At 40.4% G+C, this 21,368-nt stretch overlaps 2 protein-coding genes across 2 annotated transcripts in view; one reads left to right on the top strand and one right to left on the bottom strand.

The window, feature by feature from the left end:
- hcn2b (hyperpolarization activated cyclic nucleotide-gated potassium channel 2b) overlaps positions 1–4,221 on the top strand; it is a 43,057-nt gene extending 38,836 nt beyond the window's left edge. The window contains exon 8 of the mRNA XM_071487484.1: positions 132–4,221. Within this exon, the coding sequence (XP_071343585.1) occupies positions 132–1,102 (971 nt within the window). The 3' untranslated portion in view covers positions 1,103–4,221. The remainder of the gene's footprint in view (positions 1–131) is intronic.
- A 7,575-nt stretch (positions 4,222–11,796) lies between these two features.
- The window catches only part of polrmt (polymerase (RNA) mitochondrial (DNA directed)), a 45,995-nt gene continuing 36,423 nt past the window's right edge, over positions 11,797–21,368 (bottom strand). The window contains exons 17-21 of the mRNA XM_071487485.1: positions 18,951–19,049; positions 18,475–18,547; positions 16,578–16,669; positions 14,528–14,601; positions 11,797–12,326 (exon numbers count right to left, since the gene is read on the bottom strand). Coding sequence (XP_071343586.1) covers positions 12,277–12,326; positions 14,528–14,601; positions 16,578–16,669; positions 18,475–18,547; positions 18,951–19,049 — 388 coding nt within the window. The 3' untranslated portion in view covers positions 11,797–12,276. The remainder of the gene's footprint in view (positions 12,327–14,527; positions 14,602–16,577; positions 16,670–18,474; positions 18,548–18,950; positions 19,050–21,368) is intronic.

Here is a 21,368-nt window from a genome sequence, read left to right on the forward strand (position 1 = left end):
GCAAGTTTAGTAAAGATTGACTAAAAATAAGGTAGGAAATTGCAAGTAAACCCAACTTGTTAAACTAAAACTTAGTGCCATCAGCATCTACATCACCAACAATGCTCCTCTCTGTCTCCATGTCATTGCAGGCAAGAAGAACTCAGTCCTGATGCACAAAGTTCAGCATGATCTGAACTCGGGTGTTTTCAACAACCGGGAGAATGAGATGATCCAGGAGATAGTTAAATATGATCGAGAGATGGTTCAACAGGTGGATGTACCACGACCACGAGCAATGTCCATGACATCTCCTCTACACAGTGGGATCTTTACTCCTCCAGGTTCCTTCACCCAGCCTCAGAATTCAGCAATTGCCACTCTGCAGCAGGCTGTAGCCATGAACTTTTGTCCTCCCGTGCAAGGGAGCTCAGCGGGAGCGGGAAGCCTGCAGTCCCCGAGGATGGTGAGGAGATTCCAGGTGATGCAAAATGTATCCAGTCCTGTCTCAGCCTCTCCCCTGCAGTCTCAGCTCCTTGCTTCTGGTGCCTTTGCTCCGGTCCTATCCAGCCCCCCTGTCCAGAGCCCACTGGCAGTTGGAGGGCGATCATTCCAGTATGGTTTCAGTACCCTCGCTGGTCCCACCTCAGGCTCCCAGCTTTCTCTAGCCCAGCAGCACATAGCCAGCCCTGCACACCGGCCCAGCACACATAAGAGCACCCATTCCTTGCAAATGGGTAGTCTAAGCCAAGATGCCAGGGCACTGTCAGCCTCTCAGCCCTCACTGCCTCATGAGGGGGCGCAACCAGGTGCCCGCAGTCCACCCCAGTCTACACGAGTCTCCTCCACTTCCATTGGACCTTCTCAGACCCCATCAGGTCACACAGGTGTTCGGAGCGCTATACCACATAGGATGGTACTGCCCCACCAAATGTCTGTGGGGGCCTTCCCTGTAGCATCCCTTCCTGGTTCTATGCAGGGTTCTGGGGCTGGTGCAGGACTGGCAGTAGGGGGTGTGGGAACAAGTCTGGGGGACTCAGGGCTACCCAAGAAGGATTCTATAGTGAGCCTTCCTGAGACAGACCACATCAAAGTCAGAGCCAGGCTATCCTCAAACTTGTGATCTTAAATAAACTCTTTGGGGGAGTTACTCAGTGAGGGACTTGACTGCAGCAACAAGGGAGGACTTCTGTTCTCCCTCCTACAGTTCCTCTGCTCTCTACTCACTCCAGTTTGACTACCCAAATGTATGAATGTTGAGTGAGTGGCAGCAAGAAGAAGAGAGGAGACGGTTCTAACATAATAAAGTCTATATGGAGACTATTCAATCTGCAGCATTGAGATGTTTCTACTCACAGGCATAGTAGATGCACAGAACAGTAGTGGTCAAGTAGCATCTGCCCATCTCTCTCTCCTTTATTTATTGTATTTCACAACATAGTCAACAACATATTGGCATATCTGCTTCACTTCCCCTTTCATTCAACTCATTTAATGCAAACTTGGGGTCGGATGGGACTAAAAGAAAATCAGGGACCTGCTTCAGATATCAGAAGTTGGCTTTAATGGGTTTTAACTACTGGTTCGACCACATTTTGTCATTTGGCTGGCTGTAAAAGACAATCTTCTTACAAGGCATGATGAGGTTTTCCAAGGTTTTTTAAGTATCTATTTAAATATATCAATAGACAAAATTTTTAAGCACAAAATTGGACAATATAAAAAAGCATTCTCCTTTGACTACCTTTATTCCAGTATTTTAAGCCATATTTCCCCACAGACTACTGATATGAATAATGAAGTATTTACTGTATATAAATCCACCTGGCATTGTCAGAATCTAGTTGGCCTCTTTTGTAAGTCTTCCCTGCCTCTGATTGTCCCCACAGGCAAACATATGAGGTCCATTCAGATTAAATATGATGAATATCCTTCAAACTGAAATTACAGCTGTCGGACAAATTGTCTTGTTCCAGCCAAGCCATCGATTTCTACAGAAAATATCTGCATGTTTGTTTAATTTCAAAGCTGCATTAATCAAAATTTTTTTTAATATTAAGGGTGAATCAAATGGCTAACTGCAATGCAAAGGGAATGATGAATCCATAGAGAATGATCACTCAACCCTTCCTCCATATTGAGATTTTTAGCCTCTTGTACCTCACTGTTGTCAGTTTTAAGAATCACAAATTTATGGTACAGTTCTGCTCTCATCAGCAGTGTTTTCAGCAAATGAATTACCTGTGATGTGCACAGCAGAAAGGCAAAGTTAGCAACAAGTATATATTGAAAGCCAAACATTTAGCAAACTGAAGCTCAAGCCAGATATTTTTCTCAGGAGATGATAGAGATCAAACAAGAGCTACGCAGCCTGTCAGGTGGAGGGAAGATTTACTCTAGTGGGATGATAATGTTGCTCATGTCTGCTGGATGTGGAAGTTAGCAGTTTTTTGCTAGCACTTTTGCTATAATGACTTTCACAGTGAAAATTTGTGATGGTTGTGTGTCTGTTAGCTTGTTTCGGAGTTCTGTCCCCAAGTGGGCAAAAATTGATTAATGCAGCTTTAAAAATTAACGAATAAGTAAAGGTGTATTAAAAAATTTAATAAATTTGACAAAAAAACAGCAGATGTGATTTCTGAAGTAGTGGGTTTATAGTGTGTTGTCATGTGAATAGTTATATCCCACACTTTGTGAAAGTATTCTATTGTATCTTAGAAATTATACTTCACTGCCAATTAATTACAAGGAATTTTATACCAGTCAAAATGTAAAATCATTCAAACTCACATAATCAAAATTTAAATCCATTCTTTTCTAACCCTGAATCTTGCATTTCTTGCTGCAGCAAGTCGGGCAATGCATCACTATGCCAAAGTCAATTCATAGAGATAATGAAACTCCTGTGAAGCTCAACCCTGCTATAAACGATACAGTTTTGATCAACAGCCAAGGACAGTGCAGATACTTTGCAGGATGTATATTGCAGTGTGCCTCTGTCATTAATGCCTCAATAACAGTTCATCGAATGCCGCTGATTTGTGTCCAAAAGCATTAGAAAGAGGACCTTCTCTCCCGGACCTGACATTCTATTCACCTCATCTCACTAATGCCTGAACCATTACTGGGTAATGAGAGTGGAAATTGGAATCCCTCGGGTCTGTTTGGGACTGTTACTATTCTCCTTCGATTGGATTCCATCATGCAGTGCCAATAATGAGTTCCTCTCTCTTATGATCATTTTGCATTTTCATTTTGCTTATTTTCAGGTTGTTATCCTCAACCTTGAGAGGTCCAAATGGGACAAAGTTGAAGGTTTATAAGTATTTTTATACAGTGTTTTTGAGGTCTGCTGTATTTTTGTTCTATGCCCAAATTATGCCCTGTGGAACCTATTTTGGATGCTCAAAAATAATTAATATAGGCTTGTTATGATAATAGTGTTTTACTGTACTTCACATTGAGTCCTGGAGGCATTGTGTCAGGACAGCAAATGCATTTAGTGACAAAATTAGTTTACAGTCTTTATTTAGTTTTGGAAAGCACACAGGAGAGGACAACAGAAAGAGGACGGAAGAGAACTTAAATCAAAATCAGATATTTAATAACTCAATGACACAAAATCAAGCCCTCAGTGTTAATAAAAGCTGAGGAAGCACCAGAGTGAAACCAAAGTTTCTAGATTTTTTTTTTTGTATTTAAATGTTTCAGATGTTAATGTATGATGAATGACATGTCATGAACTGAATCATTCACTCTAAGTGAACGTAGAGAACCGAGAATAATACACTAAATTCATTCAGTAATGACTTCATATTGTCTGAAAGTGAAGTTTAGCATACAAAGCAATAACTGAAAACGAGCGTGTGGTTACTATATGCAAATGATGTTCTGTTGTATCCTTAAGGTGTTAATGGAGATGCAATATTTCACATCTTAGACTGATTTTCCCAACTTCAATGAGGATTTGTTTAAAGTCTGTTTTGGAAGATTCTGAGCAGATAAAACACACTTAAAAGTGACGATGATTTGATTGACAAAGTTGTTATTTAAATATGTAAACACAGTGTGCATCTTGTAAACCAGACTACTTATTTATTTAGCCTAGTTTACTGTAACTGTAGACATAGAAAAAAAAAAGTTTGAAAAAGGAACATCTTTTTAATCTTTGACAAAATGCATATTATCATCTGGTATGATCCGATATTACTTGAGCATAATAATTAAAGCAGAACAAACCTATTTGCATTTCAGAAGATGTATCACTTCTTTTCCTACAGTCGCTCACAGTACCACCCACAGTTTGTATATAATCCTGTGCCAGTTGCTGTGAGGTCTGCATGGTTTCTTCTCTTGTGTATATTTTATTTGTTTAATTTTTTTTCGGTCTCACACTGCAGTCCATTTACAGGTCCTGTCCCTCTGACAAATGCTGCTTCCTTATTTATTTTTCTTCCTGTGCTGTTTCCTCTGCTACCTAAACAGCATGTTGCCCAGAAACCATGTAAATGCACTTTCCCCTCTTTTTGCAACTTAACAAACATGTTTAGTGTTCTGTAAATGTTACAACTCAGCTGTTCAACTCTTTCAGTATACCCTCCAGGCTTTGGTAAAGATGGCACCATGCACACACATCGAGGTGGCAGCAGCATCAGCACAAGCACCAAGCAGCATTTGAAATGCTGTTTTCAAAACACACTCTTCTTTATTTTCCTGTCTTGAATGTTTCTCCAGAGTCGACACTTTTTTCCATTCCAATTTTTATTCAGAAGTGTCTTTGAGTTCATCAATGTAAGTAAACCATCGAGATTCAGAGTGTTTAAATATGTTACTTACAAGGGCTGCTCATTTGAATGGAGCGATGTGATTCTATGTCTCCAACTTCACAAATGTATATTTATGCTAATGAGTTCAGATTTTTTATCTCGTATTGGCAAATAACAACTAAATCAACACTAAAACACTAAAGCACTTTTTTTTTTTTAGCTGTTTCTGTATTTTACAGGATATAATACGATCCAATACCAACCAGCAGTCAGTCAGAATTTATTTGTTTTCTTTACATCCCTGCTTTTTTTTGGTTTAACTCTTTCTTACTTTCTGTCTCATATTACAGACCTGTGAGTGAGAGCAATAGCATTCGATAATATGGAGACTGAGTACAAAGCCAATACCAACGCCAATCAATACCTTAACACTACAGACAAGTGTAGGCCAGCTAGCGTACACTAAGATCTTCACCAGTTAATTTCCTTAAAGCCAACAGACAATCTCAGATGTTCACTCTCAGTCAAATCAGATACTTAGAGTGCAGGGCAAGAGTTTCTGTGTCAGAGTCCTGATTTTCTTTTATTGAGCCACTTCACAATTGTCACATCCCATCATCATGTACTGTGCATACCTAGTGCCTAGCATATATTGTAGTCTCCACATACATGTACTATATTCACTGTGTGTGGCTGTAAAAATAAATGCAAGCTCCTCACAATGCAAACATCGCTGTCAGCTTTATCCCACTGCAATACGTGTAAAAAAAAAAAAAAAAAAAAAAGGAAAACCAATAAACTGTATTTGAATACAGTATGATGTTTAGGTCTTTCACTTTGGGTTAGCATGTTGGAAAAGCACAAAAAGATTATTAATTATTAGTTAATGAATATGAATATTCTTTATAGAAGCAGAACTTCTTGATGCAATAAAGGCATGTGGTGGTGAATGCCTCTCCCTTCTGTTAGTCATGATGTTGTACATGTGTCAAGCTTACGTGGCCCCTGGAAATATGGCATTTTTAAAGCCCGCTTATGTGCAGAATGCAACTGTTATTGCTTATATACGGTAACCTGATGTCTAGCCATCATTAGTTCATTTATCCAGGTTTAATCATGAAAGTGAAGTCTGGATGTAGCACACTACCTGCTAACTCACTGGTTGGCTCAATCTAGCTAGTTCAACGTTCCCCACTTGAGTGGGTCCCCATACAACAGCTGCAGTGTACCTAGTGACTTTTAGGAGGATTAATGATGATCACCCAAACTATACTAAGGAACTGTCACCTCTGCATTTGACACAGTCCCTGTGTATGCCCCTCATGTGGTAACCGTCAGTTTATCCAAAAGGTAATTAACCCACACGATTGCTGAAAAATACTTAGTTTTTCTGAAGGTATTGTTAGAATCCCCAAAGCCTCTTCTAACCATCCAGATGAAAACAATGTTCCTTCCAATAAAGGATTTTTAGTTCATTTCCCTGGTTGGGCCTCTGTTTCTGAATCAAAACAAAGATGGAGCCTGTTGGGAAATAGTTTAAAACCTTTTTTATTGTGCAGCAGACAAAATGTTTTTTCATCCAGTTGGTTAGAAGTCTTAGTCTTTTGGGGTTCTGAAAATATAATCAGAACAGAGGTAAGTGCTTTCGAATGACCTCCTGGGTTTTTCAAACATTGCTGGTTAATTATCTTTTTGATAAACTGATGGACCGAATACATGAGGGGCATAACCTGGGGCTACATTTAATCATTCTTCCCTGCTAACAAACATAGACTTATACACGAAAGTTAAAAGTCACAACCAACAGTGACTAATCCAAGAGGAAGCTGTAGCTGCTTTAGAGGCTTTAATTGTAGAGTAGAGACATAAAATGTTACATCTGATTGAAGCTTTACTGCAAAAACTTCAATACCCAGAGTACACAGGGTATGAAAAGAAGTTGGCTATGATGATTAATTGGCTCTTGGTGCAACAGGAAACACTTAAAAATAAAAACAAAATTTCATTCATGGCAATTTTTGAGTTCATCTTAAATCTGCTGAAAATATGGTGGTTTTTACTTTCAGCATGTCCCAATATCTCTTTTGCTCAAATAATATACCAGGTGAATTGATTAGAATGTGACTCAAGCACACCATTAATCATTTCCCCAACAATAACTAAAATTGGAATCATAATCAAAATTGATAGAATAGGCAAAGAATGAAATCAGTGGATTAGCCATAAAATCCTTTTTTCTTCTCCTGCATTTAATATGTAAATCCAGAGTAAGCTAGAGCTTTCAACCTTTGATTGAAAACATGAGAATGAATTTGAAAACAGAACTTTACTAATGACTCTTGATTTGACTCTGATTTAAGGGAATACACACTTTGTTTTTATGTGGCTGTTATTGCAGGATTTTTCCTTCACAGCTGGGACAGATGGCCTCCAAAGAGGAAACTCAAAAGACTTCAGACACAACTGTGTGGGTTTGAATGCAGAGGATTAAAGAAGCCTCTTTAGGTTTAGTACTTTTTGCCAATAATGCCACAGTAGGAGTCCATACCCACGCAAAGTTATCTCCTAAAATAATATGTTTTCCTTAAAAAGCCATTTGATTTAAACATGTAAAGGAGGACGCTCTTGATAAAATGACACCAACACCTTTTAAGCAGCTCCAGTGACTGAAGCACGACTGCATCAGGCACCACGTGTGTGTACTGTATGTGTTTGATGGTTGTTAATCAACCCCTCTGCCTGTCAGTCAGAATAAAGGTCAGACCAAGGAAACTCACACTGACATACCTGACACCTGCCAACACTGTACCACCTGTCTCCCAAACACCAGGACTTTCTCCTCACTGGGCTGCCTCCTGCCCCCTCTCCCCTGCTGTCAGAGAGCTCTGGCCCCATTTGCTCCCCACCAGGACTGTCTGTACACTCCGCTCCCCTGCCAGCGCTGCTGAGTGCTGGCCACTCATGACGCCACAGGGCAGGAGATAGGCCGGGAGAGCCCGGGAGCCTGGCAAAGAAATCAAAGTGTTCTCAGTGAGAGTGAGTGGTCCAGCTATCAAAGAGTGGCTTCCAGCTCTGGCATGCCTGGCAGATAGCGACCAACACCTCTATAGTATCCACTTTCTGATGATCCTGTGGCTGGAATAAAGAGCTCACTAAAAGCCCCACACTACTGTTTGTGCTAAATGTGATACACTTACTTCTGTAGATGTGGCATCATTCAGTGACATACAGTACATTCACATATTCTCATATCAGCAAACATGTCATTCAAAGGCTTGTATGGTGTGTTAAATAGAGAACAAGTCATTTCATATGCCTGCCATGCTACATATTCATCACCTTTTTGATTTTGAAAGGAATCATTTTTATCTACTCGTTCATTCATTGTTATCCACTGTATTTACCAGCTTATTTCTATTTCTATTTCTGGTTAGAGTGGGCTGGAGCCTATCCCAGCATGCTTTGGGTGTGAGGCAGGGAATAGTTCTGACTGGCCCTCATTATATGGCATGTAGACAGTCACATTCACACTTATGAGCAATTTAGAGCCTCCACTTGACGCGTGTCTATAGCTGGACTGTCAAAGGCCAGCTGGAAGGACAACAAAACACTCCACAAACAATAACACTGCAGACATCACACTGCTGCTTCGTTTCCTACTTTCAAGACAGTAAAATTATCAATTCAAATCAAATAAATTCTTGAAAATGCAGCATAGCACAGCAAAATAGTGAGATGTTGCTCAGTCTCCTCCAGAGCAGAGGAGCACGACAGAAAAATATGAATATTAATCAAGTGAATTCAGCACCGGGGTGCTGAAAGTCATCCTGTGTCTAGGCCACACTCTCTGATGCTGGTGTCAAGATGTTTACTGAAGCTGAGTAATCTGGACGGGCCTGACACTGCTGATTTATTTAATGTTCAGATCACAACCCAAAAGTCAGAGAAAGTTTAATAATAACCCTAGACCACACTAAGCAGTAGTCACATGAAAAATAAATATCCTGTCTAAAATTGACTGCCTTAAATATTATGATAGACTGGACTTAATACTTGGGTATTATGCACATCCAGAAACTTTAAATTGCACTGCAAAGGACTTAAAAACTTAAGAGTTTTATTTTGGTAAGTATTTCAAACATGCTCACTTAAAAATGACCATAAAACAAGAGCACTTAAAAATCTTGCTGTTTTAGTGACATCAACGTACATAGAGGTAGATCTATCTGCCAGGCATAAAAAATGGATATGAGGTCAACGTGGACAAGACAACTTTAAAAAGGAAGGAGATGCACAGGAGTGATGGCATTATCCAAACACCATCCCTTCCTCCATCACCTTTGCGCTATATATTTCTCTTCTACAAAATCATCATCAACAAGATGTGTTAATCTCTGGAGAGGTCCTGTAATGGAAGCTGTCTGTTTCCTGCTACAAGCTGTGCTCCATTACTGCAGGTTGGAGCTCTGAGGTCTAACAGCAGACATCCTTGGAATCACCCCAGTGAAAGTGAGACAGACCCATCAAGGCACACAGCAACTGCAATCTGCTGTAAGGACATCTTCAATATCCTGTTTACTCCCTCAGCCAAAGTCAACGGTAGTTTACCTACAAGAACACACACATCATCCCAACAAAAAACGACTTTAAGTGTGTGTGTGTGTGCTCCTCAATCCGCCTCTCTAGCCCGGCTACACGTAGTGCAATTTTAAGTGTTGTAGCGGCAGCATTTTAAAGCTAATTCATAGCCAACCTACCCTCCCTCTGGTAGAAGCTATTGATTGAACCACTTATACCCTCAACATCCACCAATCCATCCAGTCATCCACCCATGACCACTCCTGGGTGTTGTGCTCAGGTCATGTAGTGCAGAACATTTTTTTTGCAGGCAGCCATGTGTCAGAAGTTAAGAAATGCGATATGTGTTAAGTACGTGAGATCCGGAGGGCACTTTATAGGAGGGAGCTCGTCCTTGATGACTGGCCTCAAAGAGATGAGGGGAGAGACGCTGGGCCAGTGCCCACCAGATGTTAGGAGCTTCAGTGTTAAGGACGCTGACTGAGTCGGTAACACACAAACTCTAACATAAAAATAGCAGCCTCCACAGAAAAACCCATAGGAGACTGACTGGCAGTTAAAGGCCTGGACACACCGGGATTTAAAACGGCAAAAGTTTGAACTGAATCAATGAATTCCAATGGGATCGACTTTAAAGTTCAACTTTAGTGAACTTTAAAGAAATAGGAAACCAGGGTAAAACAGCAAGCCTCGCTCCGTCCCAAGAAAACGAAATCCACCCATGGCTTACCATACTGCACCCAGTCAAGACATTCTGCACAACCAATCATTAAACCAGTTTTTATGCAGGTTATACAACAAAATATAACATGTTAATTTGCGAGCTTTAAAGATGCTGGTAGACAGATTTTATGACCTTTGGATAGAGCCAGGCTAGGTGTTGAATTGTCACTTCAAAAGCATCACACATATCCCAACAACAGGACAGAGGAGAGAAACTTAAACATGTCTGACAGTAGCCGACCACTTTCAGGGAATATACAGTTGGAACATGAGTGAAATACCACTAGAGATTGGCATTAGCCACTCCACCACTCATGGCATCCCATCAGCATATTTAGCGTACAGATATGACAGTGGTATCTTTTTATCCAACTCTTGGCAAGAAAGCAAAAAAGTGCATTTCTCAAAATGTCAAACTTTTCTGTTGTAAATAGAAAACAACTGCATCCAAGTTATTGTTCTCTTCACGTGCCATTAATGGTCTGGTTTCATTTGAAATGCCTGTAAACACAAAAGGATATCTAGTTGTGTTTCCAATCATAATCAGGTGAGAAAACACACAAACCCTTCAAACTTCTCATTTAATATTCAGTGTGTGTGAATACACCTTTAATTTGGCAATATTAATGGCTGGTTCTCACGGGGAGCACACCGAGCATGAAAGACACAGTTCAAAGTACATTTCACTTTAATCATGTCATTAAGGGGATGGCTCCGTTTTACAAAAAATAACAACTTATCAAATTTGCAAGTCATATCTCATGCATGTCATAAAATATGAAGAGCATCTACATGTGCATGTTGCCATGCAAGTCACCTGAAAACCTACGGTCTCATCAGCACACTATTTATGCCCCCTTGAAGATTATCTCCATTTCATTACATTGTCACTCAGCCAGCTTTGTTTGGCTGAGCCTACATTTGCCTTTGAACATCAACGGCACCTTTTGTCTGAAACTGCTGTAACGTTTCCAGCAATGATCAGATAGCACTTCAGCTATTTTTACCTCTAGATGCAGCACTGGCCCAGAAAAATAAGATCTCAGTTGATTAGTGAAGCCTGCAAACCCTTTGTGGTGCATCTAAAAGGAAACCTTCATCTCATGATACAAAATAGGATTGAAATATGCAGATATAACTAAATAACGTGCTGTCTCATTCATCCTGTTTAAGCACACTTAAAATACGAGCTATTTCTTTGGACCATCAAATGAATAAGGAGACATTTTAAGAAACATATTTATTTCAGAGCAAATTCCAAGTGCTTAGTCACTCCAAGAAGGTAGGAATCAAGAGTACACAGAGACATTAAAAGTCTATCTAAAAGTCCCATGACTCATCCCTCCACATTTCTCTTTTTCTCAAAGTCCCATATCCCACATTTCTGTAAAGTACATCTTTCATTTCCCCTCAAATGTCTCTTCTTCAAACTTATACAGAAAAAGTTGAAATGTTTAAACATTGTGTCAGAGAACATCCTGCAATCCTGTAAGTGCTGGAATCAATGATGAGGTTGGATAGTAGCAGAGGTGGGTACGCGCTCTGTGGACGTCTTCACAGCATGAACATGGACAGACAGACACACACGCACGCACGCACGCACGCACACACATGCATTCGCACTCACACTCACTCACACACACACACCACCAATCACCAGCAATTACAGTTTCTAAGTCGAAAGTTTTTCCTTATTCCTACTGAGCAGCAGAAGTATTGCTGAGTGATGGAGAAGTCGACACAGTTCACATGTTATTCAGTCAGTATGGCTCGCTTGCTCGCTCACACACACACACACACACACACACACACACACACACACACACACACACACACACACACACACACACACACACACACACACACACACACACAATACACCTGAATATGGCCTAAGCGTCCATTACAAGAGGTACTTTTCACTGATTGAAGTCTTAACATCCCCATCCGGTGCTGATTCCCTAATCTTCTGCCTGGACGAGTATCCCACCCTCCCTTCCATCAGCCCAACAGTCAGTTAATCAGGCAGGTTCAATGTGTGTGAACACCTCCAGCAGCTCCTGCAGCTCCAACCAGCCTGTGGACCAGGAGGCAGGCGGGGCTCGGCTGGATCAATGTGCTGATGTCTGAGGGAGACAAAACCGGTTGAGACCCTGGGGGCCTGCAGCCTCCCCACTGCACTCTGTCAATTCCATTCATCTCCCTCCGCTGGCTTTCCCTCACGAGCCTCTCAACTGAAGAAATAAGTGGATTCTTTCACCTGCTGGAGGTCGAAATCACCTGGAGAGTTAAGAGGCACAGTGTCAGGGCAAGTTTAAGTCTGTGGTTAGTTGTTACACAAAGTCAACCACATGTACAGCTGCTTTTAACATAAACACACACACAGGACTTAAAATGACCAGATATGTACGCTAACACAACCACTATCTAAATTTGGGATTCGTTAATGAAAATAATGAGCTACCAACTGAAAATGCCATCTCCAGATGGTATCCCATTGCAAATGATCTGTTATTGAGGAAGAAGATGCATTCTGCAAACTTATACCTTATCAAACCCCTTGAGAATAGGATGGTACATCTCAAATGGTTTATTTATCTTAATAAATAATACATTTGAACAATTTGCACAGTGATTAATCTATTATTTCTCCTTAGTGTGGTTAATGATCAATAAAGGAATTTGCTTAGAATTTTCATCCCAGTTAGGATGAGGTTTGTTCTGAGGTATCCTGAGTCCGGTTCATGGACAGAGTTACAATCTTCACAAAAGAGAGAGGTCGTTTTGTAAGTGGGTCAAACTAAGGAACTTTAATTTTTAAATTAGATACATCTTTTAAGTTTTACTGGTCACCGGTAAATTTTCTATGAGCTTTAATACACCACTTGAACACTAATTTTAGCTCTGGATGAGGCCCTGTCCTGCACTCTGTGCTTTGCCTCGTGTGCCTCTCTGACGGCTGCGTACAGCAGCAGGAGCTGCAGCGTGAATTATTGAGCAAAGACCATAAAAAGTTAAGAATGCAAAAACTTAGTGTAGCCAGAAAACGCTGACATCAACGCTCAAGCTAATGCACTGACCAATACATACATACAGTATATGTCCTGGTACTTGTAAAAACATAACACGTGAGTGGTATTGATATAAAATCTGTCTTTTTGCTTATTAATATGTTAATCCTCACTTTAAGAAGCTCCAAACCCGGGCAACCCCATAGCCAAGTGGTTACTGCATGAGCACAAATGCTCTTAGCAGGGGAATCGCTGGTTCGACTCCCGACCAGCCCGACTCTTTCCTGCGTATCATTCCCCCCTCACTCTGCCCCTGTCCTCTCACTCTCAAAGTGATGGCACATACTGGACAAATGAAAAGACATGTTTCTTGACTGCCTTGAGAACTGCCTTTGTAAAACATCAGTGTTTAAACTTGAACAGAGGAGAAGGATATGAACACACTGAACAACTTCTAGGAATTTCCTATCCCTCACAAACAGCCACTGTATCCTCATCAAAGTCAGACAATAAGCTGTCCAGCCTTTTTTCCTTCAGGTCTATGGTCAAAATGCACCTGATTCATCTGATCTCCTGCTGGATTACACACTGAGACCTGATTCACCTTAATAATAAGTTCAGGATCCTTCATAGAGGAGATTATCATGGATTTTAAGCCAAGATCCAGTGGGTGTCATATTGAACACTGAATACAGTTTGCATGAATTGCATTCAGGGACACACACTGAAACACACACTGAAACACACACCCCTCAGGAGCACACCTGACTGGTCTCAGCCACATAAGCTGATTATGCAGAGGAGGGACACAATTAACGGTAATCAATTTATACAACCCAGCTGTCAGTGCCAAGCTGACAGTAAGTGTACAGATGGAGATGGACTGAGGGGTTGCATAACAGCAAAGCCTCCATCCACCTGACTGACGGAGAGTAAAGCTGCCTCTATACAGTACCTCCACTGTGGACAACAATAGACACACACTTGCAGTGGTGTAAGAGGAAAATGGGGGAATCTGGACCTGTTAGTGGCCACGCAGGCAGACACGAATACACAACTCATAATGTAAACTGAAAGTTGAATTTTAGCTTAAATTCAATGGCTTTTCCTGTTTGAACAGCAGTCTGGGGAACACAGGCAGCTACACAAACAACCACAGACAGTGGAATAAATGTACAGACAACAACTATCTGTGTGTGTTGTTTTGCTGCTTGTTCCAGTGCCAAAAACCACAAAAACCAATGACAGTGACTAATTATAAAACAGGATAAAGTACAGCATTGTGCAAAAACCCAGTTCAATAACTACAGAGAGGCCTGTTGCTGACCTAAAACAGAGCTCCAGGACACATAAGTCCTCTACAACCCAATTAGGAACAACACAGCACCTTGTATGTTGGCACTCCCAAACAAAACCTCGGCTTAAGTGAGGCTACACGTTTGGGAGGCTGACGGCTGCACACACACTGACCTGTCTGGGGCACTTTAGCCAGCAGCAGCATCAGCCTCCTGTACTCCTGATACTTCTTGTTCTTGGCTTCAGTCCTGCCACAGAGGGAGAGAATGAAAGGTTAAGACATCTCAGAGGAAAATGTCTGTGTGTCTATAAAAGCACAAAGTCAAAGAGGATTGGACTTTCAGATAACTTTCAGTGCTCATTCACATGGCTTTGCTCATGCCTGGATGTCACAATAAGAGTTGTTAAGGTTACATACGAGTTGTTTCTCAGATCAAACTGTCAGTCCCACAAGTGTAGTTGCCTTTGAACTAGCACTTCTAAATAAATAATTAGTACTTGTAATGTGTTGTGCTGGAGCTGACATCTGTTCATGTGTGAGGATGTAAATGGTTCACTTAAAATATGACATTTTTTAGCTACTACACTTCTTCCCATGCTACAAATGCACTATGAACTACTTTTAAAAAAGGTGACTACTATGTACAAAAGTAGTAATCCATGTATCAATATGCAATATATTTTATTAAAAGATTGATTTAATTGATAGATGATGAGCAAGGATGAAATGGTGAACAGTCCACCTCTGTAGCCTGGCTGTTTCTCCACCGGTCAAAAAGTGATTCTGCTCCTCTGCCCTTTTTTAATCCCATGTAAAGCTGATCTTTATAATGACCTCTTGAATTTATAATGTAGAGCTTTTTATGTGCTCCTGGATAAGCGGTGCAGCACCTTTTCTGCAACAGTGTAGTTGAAAGGACCATTGCCTTGTGTGATGATGCCGGGAGGGGCTTCTCTACTGCCTGTGTGTGTGTGTGTGTGTGTGTGTGTGTGTGTGTGTGTGTGTGTGTGCGTGCATGCATGCGTGCATGTCTGCTAGTCTGTCTTGCTCTCTGTTTAGACACTCATATTCGTTTATTTACAATATTAATTGAAGTTTATTCTGGATCACTCCGGCTCACTTTAACCCCTGCTAGCAGCTCTCTTATATGGAAAGTAGCAAAGGATTGTCCAAAAAGTTGCTAGATTTGTTACTAGGGATGGGACGATATACGATTTTATCGCACATTGCGATAAAAAACACTCAAAGTAAGTTGGTCGTGATGAATTTCCATCATTGGGATAATCATTCATATCCTCACATGAGTGACTTGAAAATTGCCAACATACAGTCCTATGTTGATTTATTTAAAATTCTTGAAAAAAAAAATATGGCACATAATATGGTACGGTAAATATCTTTTCAGTTTCATATTATGACAAGGTAAGCATCCCAAAATGTCTTTGTAGTCCCACATGTCCTTCTGTCTGGTGTCTACTAGACTGAATAATATCTTTGCCAGGTTTAGGGAACCGTAATGTGTCGATGTGTGGAAGAGAGAGAGGGAGAAAGACAAAGAGGATGAGGGCTGCTGTGGAGTAAAGGCTGTAGAGAAGGTGTCCAATTATCCCAAAGAGAGAGAAACACAGTCAGATGATGAGCTTAACCCAGCCTGAGGCCAGTAAGACAGATACATGGAGAGAAGGAGAGAAAATCCTTTTATATCAAATGTTGCAGACAAGTAGAGTAAAAACTCTGGCACACTAATATAACTTTTACAATCTTGTAACCTCTTATGTGTGTGTACTTTCTGTTTGGACTGATTTATAATGTTTGTACAAGGGGGAGTCGCATACTCAGTGTGTGATAGCGTTTGTCTATACCATAAAAGTCCAGAAAGATCACACAGTGCAGCATAAACAAACAGACAGAGACTGATAGCAATGATGGTTTGCTGTGTAAGAACAATTCAAACAGAAAAGCAGGGATAGACTGCAGGGGGTAACAAAGATTAAAAAATATGAACATGTAATTATTACATAATAGTATTTTATATATTTTGCAAGAATATAGACACAAGATGACAATAATTATTTGTCCCTGAATAGGAGACTGTGAAGTGAAGACAGATAAGGCTATTTCTTTCATCAAAAAAACGACTAGCCGAACGACCATGGTGTTGATCCTGAGACTTGTGTGTGTGCACAATCAAAAGTGTTCCTGCATGCAGGTGTGTAAACTCACAGGACGCTAGCACAGTATTTCTGTAGCAGGAAGTTGGACAGTTCTTGAAGGATTGGCTGGCTGTGCAGGGAGACAAACTGTTCCCGACAGACCTGACAGGAGGAGGAAGAAGCAGAGAAGAGTGCACTCTGAGTTACTCTGGTCTGATCACTTGACTGGCAAGCTCCTCAGACTATCCTAACCTGGTGACCTGCTAAAAGATGGATGGAGGTGTGAGGGAGATGATTGAAAAGGGCAGAACTAGACTCAGACAGACACGAGACAGTTTAACTGTCCTCAGAAAGAAAAGTGTTATTACTCTCTGTACTGGCTTTAATTTATCAGGATCATTCCTATGACATGATATGACAGGTTTCGACATGCAAAAAATAAAAAATAAAAATAAAAAAATCATATTGTGATTATTATTGACAGATATTGTGATTGCGATATGAGTCACAATTTTAGTAGGAATGGTAATTTTTGCATTTTATTTTCAATGAAAAAAGTGTAAAATATATAAAAAATAAAAAATAAAAAAATAAATAAAAAAATAAAAATATGATTTTTGCACCAAACAATCATGTTCCCTTATTTCTGGAGAATATGTATGTAGACCGGGGCCTCTCTGTAGCACCAGATCGCTTCATTTATAATGCTGTGACATATTTTACCTTTATCAAAAAATAGCTGCTCCTGCATTTTAGCCTACTGCACTTGGCCATATTACAATTTCAATAATATTTCGATTAAGAGGCCCATTTTTTGAAGTTTTGATATCCACAAGAGGATATGTTTGTGGTTTTAAGTAGCAAAAACCATCTCTAGTTTTACACTCAGGCTTCTCTCTGGAAGTTAAAGTTATAGAAGTCTTGATGGCTCGTTTAAAGGCACAGTTTCTAAATACAGGCTTTCACAATATTAATATATATCACCTCGATCTGCTTCTGTGCAAAACTATCCACCACCTTATTAAAATCCAGGAAACTGACCTTACCAATAAAACTAACAGGGAGTCTAAACATTTTCCACCCAGTGCTTTTGTGGTTTTTGTAGTTTAAGGAACAAAAACTCCTCACGCTGAACAGGAACTGGGCAGTTCAGAAAATGGATGGATGATGGATGATGGATGACGGATGGAGCAGTTGCCATTAGAATAAGACCCTGCTTCATATGCTTAGGTGTTGACTAAGATATGTAATACCCCCTCCCCTGCCGCTGTGTTCAATTACCTGTGTAATGAGGAAGGCGTATACTATTCTAACACATCAAGAGAATATGAGAATAAATGTACTGAGAGGGAGCTGCTTCATTGGTTGTAACTCCTCTGAGATTGAGTGAAGACATAAAACTGAAGCTACAGCCACAGAAAATTGGGGTTTTATGGTAATATGGTCAATTTTATTCTATGCTGTATCTCAGTCTGGGCCTGCTGACAAGCTACTTTCAGCAGACAGGGGCAGACACTCATTTATCCAGCACAACAGGCTCTGTCTGATGGTGCTACCTGCAGTCAGCAGTCTGTAAATCTATGCAGCAGTGAAGGTATAAAGTTTGTTTTACTGGCATCGCAAAGCTGATGCTTCTTACCTTAACAAAAGCACTTGTGATGCCACACATATTATTTTTATCACCAGCATCCACTGGAAAAGTGCTAAATCAAACTCAGAACACAAACAGATACACTCATTCTCCTGGTCCAAAAATAGACTGAAGAGAGGCATGGATCAGGTGAACAGACTCATGTGTGCAAAGCCACCTTTAGCTTCAATTAATCAGCAAAAAGAGGAGAATACAAAACCCCAGTGATATATGATCGGACAGGATGGAAACAGCTGTGGAAGGATGATAAGGACCAGGAATGGTGAAAGAATCTGGATGGGCAGGAGTAAAAAAAGGTTGTTCTGTCATTTGATACCTTGTTCATGGTGTCCACAGTGAGGGCGTGGGTCCAGAAACAGTCGTGTACTGAGACGAATGTCAGACCAGCGCTGGAATTAAAATCAGAGGGACGAGATTCAAGAAAGAGTAGACAATGATATTGAAATAAGGTAGACTTTGAAAAAAAAAAAAAAAAAAAGTTGCACAGAATTGCATTACACAGACAATAATTGCTAAAACCGTAGAGGACATTCATTCAAAGCCAATGTGAGTTGCATCATGAATTATCACACCTGTCTGGAGGCTGATTCTGTGAAATGAGGTTATATAACGAAGCATATCATACAACACCTATCTGAGGTCATGCACACTGAGTCAATCTCAGAGGCATATTACAAACCGCCTTTAGAAAAATGACTCTAGATGGCCAACAGGAGATACCAGGAGTGTGTTTATGTTTTATTTGAAGTGTTCAAAATACTCATATAATAAACACAGTATGTTAAATTATACCTATAGCAGTGGAGAGCAGTCAGCATCATGTGTGTGGAGTCCAGAGAGTGGATGAAGTTTGGCGGGAAGGCGTTCTTCTGTTTAACTGTGTCTGGCCTCCTGAAAACCAAGTGAAGACATTTAAAAACAGTTCTGGACTCTCTGTAATGGTTCCTCATAAGTCAGACAAGCAGAAAACTAGGGCTGCATATATGCAAAAAAACAAAACAAACAAACAAAAAACAAACACTGTGATATGAGTCACAATTTCAGTTGGAATGATCATTTTTGCTTTTCATTTTCACTGAAAAAAAAAATGATGATGATGTGATGATATGATTTGTAGGCTGGGCCATCTCAGTAGCACCACAATGCTTATGGTGCCACCAATGCACAACAATGTTGTGACACATTTGAACATTTGAAATTGCAGCTCCTGTGATTTGGACATTGCACTTATGATTTCAATTATATTTCGATTAATTGTGCAGCCCTATTGTGCACCTTTTAATACAACCACAGATGAAATGTAATTACACTAGCAGGAAAAGCACTGGTGTAATAACTATATTATTAAAGGCTGCATCATGAATATTATTAGTCACACCTGTGTTTTCCTTGTGATAAGCCAGAATGTCTACTGTGCTGGCCTTTCTGTGTGCATGGATTTCAACATCAATATTTACTTTCTACTATGTGACCCCTGGGGGACTCACCATCTTCTAAACAATAGTCAATATCTGAGTATGCAAATGTAGACGTGATATAAGAAATATTACAAAGTAATATAAATGCAGTGTTGCTGCTACTGAAGATAGAGATAGAAAAAAAACATTCTGCCAATCTGCATCCCCATGTTCTCATTACTCTGAGCCTGTGCCATTCAAATCCTCTGGGCTTCCACAGACCAGAACGCTCTTCTAATGGAAATGCAGACAGAGCGGAGAGAGCTTGGGCCAAACCCAAAGTTAAAGCACACACAGACACACACACAAACACATCACGCCTGTCTGTCAGTCTCGTTTTCCTTCTGTCCGTTTTGCTCTTGGCTTGGGAAAGTCAGATTTTTATCACGGTGATTTTAGTACTGCTGTTGTGGGCTTGAGCTGAACAAAAACAAGATTCCTGGAAATCATCTAGCGACACTTAGAACAATACTGCCTTTCTCTTTTTCCTTTTTTCTTTGCCTCACACCTCCACTCATACACAAATCAAACATGTCACCTTGAAATCCCATAGGCCTGACAGACTGGAAAGGTGCATAGTCAGTACTCAGTCAGTCAGTAAGGGTTAGCAACCACAGCTCTCTGAAGTCTAACTGTTTTCCCTACAGAGCACACAAGCAGCATGAGGGCTCACTTCATATCACAAGAGATACTAAAAGTTGGCATAGAGCTTAGCATTTAATGTTTTTTCTCACTGCACTTTCACTGCATAGGCCTGATATTCAGCATGAGAGGGACAGAGGACAAAGCAAGAAGACGAGGGCTTGAAGGCTGTCACCACTTCATCTTTACCTGTATTTACATTTAATTTAATTCAATGTTGGACAAGCTTTTTTTAGGCTATTTAATTACAGTAAGTGTAATTGTGGGTGCTCTCATTTGCATGTGTGCGTGTGTGTGTCTCTCTGTGGAAGGAAAAGCTGAAGAAAATCAGCCATGCCGACTGTGTCAAGTTTAGCTCAGAATGTCAGGCTGCATGATACTTTCTCTCTGACAGCAAATTTCAAGTTTCAGACAAGGCAGCCTTTCTAAGCATCACTCTGCGTGCCCCCCCCCCCCCCGACTCCTTCCGCGTTGGTTAGTGTTTCAGTATTCACACTGCTGCATCTGTGGTATATACTGTAGATGTCAGACTGAGGAGGACAGCTGTCAGTCTCTGTCATATCTGTCTCCAGTGCTCTTACTCTGTCTTCCCTCAGCTGTCTGTTGCTGACTCTCATTGTGTCTTTTTTTTAGCCTCTACTCACCTCAATCACCCTTTCTCTGTCTTCTCTTTTAAAAGTGTCTAAATATTTTTCTCTTGTGCCTCATTCACGGATGACACAAACGCTCTAATTGAGCTGGAAATCATGGTCTTCCTTCTCCTAAAAGATTAATGATACTCAAGGAAGGTGGAAAATGAGTCAAATACACTGGTGATCATGTGTGAAACAATTGCATAATTAGCTATATAAGCTATTCAGGGGCTGAAATTTTACTTACGCTACACAAGGACATAATTAATATGAATATTTGATCATGTTTGGGAGTGTTTTCAAATTAAATCTAGATTAAGTTGAACTACGACTATGTAACTGAAACTTAACCCGTTAATATAATTTTTCATTGCATTTTTGTCAAGTTGTGTCATACATTTCTAATGCAGCAAGTAATTCTAGTCATTATAGAAAATTTTAATTTATTTCTCACATGCTCATAAATGACTAAACTAAAC

This window comes from Trachinotus anak, unplaced genomic scaffold (assembly GCF_046630095.1).
Source record: "Trachinotus anak isolate AG129_WGS33_773 ecotype Australia unplaced genomic scaffold, CSIRO_AGI_Tana_v1 ptg000010l, whole genome shotgun sequence".
Classification (NCBI taxonomy): Eukaryota; Metazoa; Chordata; class Actinopteri; order Carangiformes; family Carangidae; genus Trachinotus; species Trachinotus anak.